The 1,268-nt window shown below is 46.5% G+C and overlaps 1 protein-coding gene across 7 annotated transcripts in view; it reads left to right on the top strand.

The window, feature by feature from the left end:
* Window positions 1–1,268, top strand: part of TCF4 (transcription factor 4) — a 212,870-nt gene that overhangs the window by 1,523 nt on the left and 210,079 nt on the right. For 6 of the 7 annotated variants that reach the window (XM_026076924.1, XM_026076923.1, XM_026076921.1 and 3 more), the window contains exon 1: window positions 195–704. In XM_026076924.1, coding sequence (XP_025932709.1) covers window positions 603–704 — 102 coding nt within the window. In that variant the 5' untranslated portion in view covers window positions 195–602. Of the gene's footprint in view, window positions 1–194; window positions 705–1,268 lie in introns of those variants that run through there. The other variant, XM_026076922.1, reaches the window with a different exon arrangement.

Here is a 1,268-nt window from a genome sequence, read left to right as displayed (position 1 = left end):
CCCTCCCCTCCCCCGGCGCTCGGAGGAGCCGCCGGCTCCGCACAGGCCCGAGCCGCCCGGGCGCGGGCTGTTGTCATTAAGCGCCCTGCTCGCCGCAAATTAGAAACGGGGCTAATTGTCCGGGGCTGCTCGCGGCTCCCTGCGCGCCCCCCCGCCCCGCTCCCCGCGGCGCCGGGCGCCGCTCCACCCCGCGACTTTGCACCTTTTTTTCCATCGTTATCCTCATTATTTTTCGTTTCTGTCTTTCAACGCTACTTTGCGTGGAAGAAGGAGAAAGGAAAAAGTTGGGAGCGGATGGCTGTAGTTTCTTCTCTGGGATCCTCATTCATTCCTCGCTGAACCTCCTGTTGCATAAATGATGCTCCGGGAGCGAGGCTTTCTCTTTTTTTTGCTCCTTCGGATCTGGGTTTAGAGTGGATGTTACCGGGTTTCGATCGCCTCTTTGGAAATACAATATCGCCTTTTTTTTTGTTGTTGTTTTTGCTGCCCCTCCATCTTTTTTCCCTCCCTTCTTCTCAGCTACCCACCCCCGCCCCCACCCCCAAAACCCGCTTGTGCTTCCTGCAAGGCTCGGGACTGGGTTTCTGATTGCGGTTATTTCCATGTTTCTAGGTTTGTGTGATTTTGCTAAAATGCATCACCAACAGCGAATGGCTGCCTTAGGGACGGACAAAGAACTGAGTGATTTACTGGATTTCAGTGCGGTAAGAAACAACGGTGGAAATTAACAACAGCTGTAAAAAAATATCTTCTAGCTGATCTGTTAAACTAAAAAAAAACCCAACAAAAGCAAAACAAAACCAAACTGTGATCTAAGTACATTGGGTAATTTTTAATCAGCAGCTAGAACCACGGTAAATATCTTTTCGCTTTAAAAAAAAAAAAAGAAAAACAAAAATTAGAGTCTTTTTATTATTTCTTATTGTATGTGATGGGAGATGCAATCTTGTTCGCAGCTTATTTTAATGTCTTGGATGTCTAAAATAATTTTTACAAAAATAGACGCCCCTAAAACAAACATTTCTCATCATTAGTTAATAACAATAATATTATCTAGCACTTTTGCTGTGCTTTACATTTTACGGTGTTGCTGGCACATGAGCTAATTAATTGCTGATCAGTGACTTATATTCTGTTTTTCGTTCTTCCCTTGTTTCGTTTCTTGGCACACGGAAAGTGCAAAGAAATCCATGACTGTCTCAGTTTAAAGTTTTCACTGCCATCTCGCCGGGCTTCCGCTGTCACGGAGGCTGCCGGGGGGCCGCGGG

Source organism: Apteryx rowi, unplaced genomic scaffold (assembly GCF_003343035.1).
Source record: "Apteryx rowi isolate R43461 unplaced genomic scaffold, aptRow1 scaffold_442, whole genome shotgun sequence".
NCBI classification, from domain to species: domain Eukaryota; kingdom Metazoa; phylum Chordata; class Aves; order Apterygiformes; family Apterygidae; genus Apteryx; species Apteryx rowi.
Note: the sequence above shows the minus strand (reverse complement) of the source record. Positions and strands in the feature narration are given on the sequence as shown.